The sequence below is a fragment of the Durio zibethinus genome, chromosome 20, assembly GCF_047325235.1.
Source record: "Durio zibethinus cultivar Kanyao isolate XHJ-2024 chromosome 20, ASM4732523v1, whole genome shotgun sequence".
NCBI classification, from domain to species: Eukaryota; Viridiplantae; Streptophyta; class Magnoliopsida; order Malvales; family Malvaceae; genus Durio; species Durio zibethinus.
The window spans coordinates 9,355,348-9,358,573 of NC_143181.1; the positions used below are offsets into that span (position 1 = coordinate 9,355,348).

Below are 3,226 nucleotides of genomic sequence, written 5' to 3' on the forward strand. Positions count from 1 at the left end.
ATTCTATGACTTTTGGCCCAATTATCGAGCGATGAACATGAGCTAATTATTGATTAAAATAATAAAACTCTTTAATTTTATTATTTTATTTAGATAAATATTATATTTTTATTATATTTAAATAAATCTTAAACTTTTTATTTTATATTTAAATAAATTCTTATATAGATAAGTTTTGATATTTTTATTACATTTAAATAAATTTTAATATAAATTATTTTTTTTTGAAATAAATGTTTATTTGAATATAAATTTAAAAAATAAAGATTTATTTGAATACAATAAAAGTATAAAGATTTATCTAAATAAAGTGATAAAATTTAAGTTTTTTTTGAGTATTTTAGCCTTAATTATTTTATTATCAATATAAATCTATTAATTTAAAATATGATATAATAATACGATATAAAAACGATCCAAAAATAAAAAAAATTATATGAGTTCCAATTTTAATAAAAATCATACATGAATTTAATAAGAATAAAAAATACATTTTGTATTTTTCTTAAGACACGAATTATAACATATTATTTTTATGTAAAATACGATATAATTACATGAATTACAAGATCTTTAGCTGGATTGTCTAGCCATGTGCTTATATATTGTTGGCATTAGTTTGTCTTGAGTTACAACAATGGAGAATTTCCCTCCATTGATTTACAGGAATCCGAAGAGAAGTTCCAGGCAATCCAGTAGATACCTTGGAGTCCGAAGAAGGCCATGGGGAAGATATGCTGCTGAGATTCGAAATCCGCATACTAAAGAGAGACATTGGTTAGGCACGTTTGACACTGCTGAAGAAGCTGCCATAGCTTATGATCTTTCATCCATCTCTTTCAGTGGCATTGAAAGAGCTCGCACCAATTTTTATTACCCTTTTCTGGTTCTTCCTTCTGATCCTCCACCCTCATCGCCACCTCCACCTCCACCGCCCCCAACACCGGCACTTGAAAAGAGTAGTGATCAAATTTTTATTAAAGAGATGAATGACATACTTAGTGAAGACGATGAATCTCTTGTCATTGCTTCCATTTTGCAGAGTTTTGCTCAGTCTGCCAACTGTTCTTTCTATCCTTGAGGTTACGAATGGTTTGTTTCCTGCCTGTGAACAATACAAATGGTCTTGAAATTTGATATTTCTCGATTGAGAAAAAAAGAATTGTTGAAAAAATAAGCGGATTCTTTTTTTTTTTTCTTTTGAATTTTCTATATTCGTTCTTCAACAGTCTATGTTTCCAAGGACTTTGGAAATATATCAATTAAATTTGTGGAAACCAGCAGCTGCGAGGAACATAAATTGAAATGCCAAACTGCAAAATTGCACTTCTTGATGGGTTTGATCGGTTCACAACACTACACATTATAAAAGACAGAATCGTTAGAAGAGGAAAACTGAGCATGACAATTTTAATCTCTTCAAAGTACAATAAATTCTTTCCCCTGAAGTTACGCATAAGAATTGAACGAAGAACATTTCAAATTCTTTTCATAAAAATACTAGTCACGAAATAAGATTATCTCTTCTATTTTTCCTGGTAGAGATTAATTACTTTTTTTCATTAATTTTTGATACACACGTTATCACAATTCACGTATATATGATCGATCCATAAATTATGAAAATTATACCAGCTGGACGCCTTGTTTTCATCTTACAAAATGGATTCTTCCACATTATATACATATATTTCACTACAAGAAAATAAAAAATTAACAACATTTTTTTTAGTGACGTTTTACTTAAAAATACCGCAAAAATGTTTTTGTAAACGATGCGTCATTTTTTATCAAAATATCATAAATATTCAAATAGCAGCATTTGTATTGATAAATATCACCAAAGACAGAAATTAGTTGAATTTAGGCACTAAAAATTGCAAAATAAAATATAAAAATTATTTAAATATAAATAAATTTTTTAGTTTTTTTTAATGAAAAATGCCATTATATATTGGATCCAGACTAAAAATGCAATGTTTAAGAAATATTTAGTGGCGTTGTAGTTAACAAATGCCACTATTAGAAAAAAATAGTGGTGCTATTTTCAAATAAACACTACTAAACACAATTAGTGTTGTTTTTTAAATAAATGCAGCTAATTTTCACCCAAAATTAAAACCAATCCTTTTGTTTCCCATGCTTTTTTCCTTCTTTGTCCCTAAAATTCTTTGTGCCCAATTTCCTTTTGTTTCCCATGCTTTTTTCCTTCTTTGTCCCATTCTCCCCACCATTCACATGATTCTTTCTCCTTTTCTCTGTCCTATTTTGAGGCCTACAACTACCTTTAATCTGTCGTGGTTGCCTTTGAAAAAAAAGCTTATGATCCTGAAGATCATTGTCCTCGATCGTCGATCCAATGGAAAAAGTTCTTTCCTTAAAGCTTTACTTAGATTTCGTTTCAATGTATGTGAAATCAAGATGAGTACTTGTTGACCTCTTATTTTGTAAATGGTTTATGACCCTTTTGCCTTTAAGCCTCGTTGTCGCTTCCAAGTGGTTTTTTCTTTCTTTTTTCAATGAATTTTTTTTCTATTTTGTGTGTTTTTTTTTTTAATTTTGTTTGGTTTTGGTTTAATAGGTTTTAAGGATTTTTTTTAGGTTTTTTATTTTTCTATTTTTTAAACAATTTTGTGCTGATGATATTATTTGCTAAAATAGAGTTTTTTTTTAGGTTTTTCATTGAATAAATGTTCGATTTCTAGAGTCTTGGATTGTTTGAAATCTTGTAATATAATAATTTTATTTATGAATCAAAATAGATGGTTTGAAAATTTTTTGATAGGCAAAAAAAGGAGAACCAGAGAACATGCTTAAAGAAATTCTTTTCACAGTGAAATCTCTAGCTAGTCTTCCTTCATTTGTTCCTTCAACAGAGTAGTGTGGAATGGTGCCCATCATTGTGGTTGGATTTAATTTATGAAATCTATCCAACCTTTAAAAGGATAGTAATTGTGGTTTCCAAGTTTGATGTGCCCATGACGTGTAATTTTAACATGACATGCCTATAGTAATTGTTTTTAGGGTTTGAAGTATAATTTTAACATAATATGCCTATAGTAATTGTTTTTAGCCTTAGTTTTTCTTTTTTTTTTCATTTGTTTTCTATGAAATCCTACTTTAATAACATAACTGGAGCAAATGATGTACACTTCACCTTTGTATCCTTTAATCAAGAATATGACTATGATGTTGATTGTGACAAAAGTGATAACAACAAATTAAG

General features: G+C 28.4%; 1 protein-coding gene across 1 annotated transcript; it reads left to right on the top strand.

Moving 5' to 3' along the window:
• Nucleotides 1–543: 543 nt before the first annotated feature.
• On the top strand, nucleotides 544–1,117 carry LOC149513098 (ethylene-responsive transcription factor ERF110-like). The gene has a single exon (XM_089749676.1). The coding sequence runs from the start codon at nucleotides 638–640 to the stop codon at nucleotides 1,079–1,081; it is 444 nt and encodes a 147-aa protein (XP_089605802.1). The 5' UTR covers nucleotides 544–637; the 3' UTR covers nucleotides 1,082–1,117.
• The last annotated feature ends 2,109 nt before the right edge of the window (nucleotides 1,118–3,226 follow it).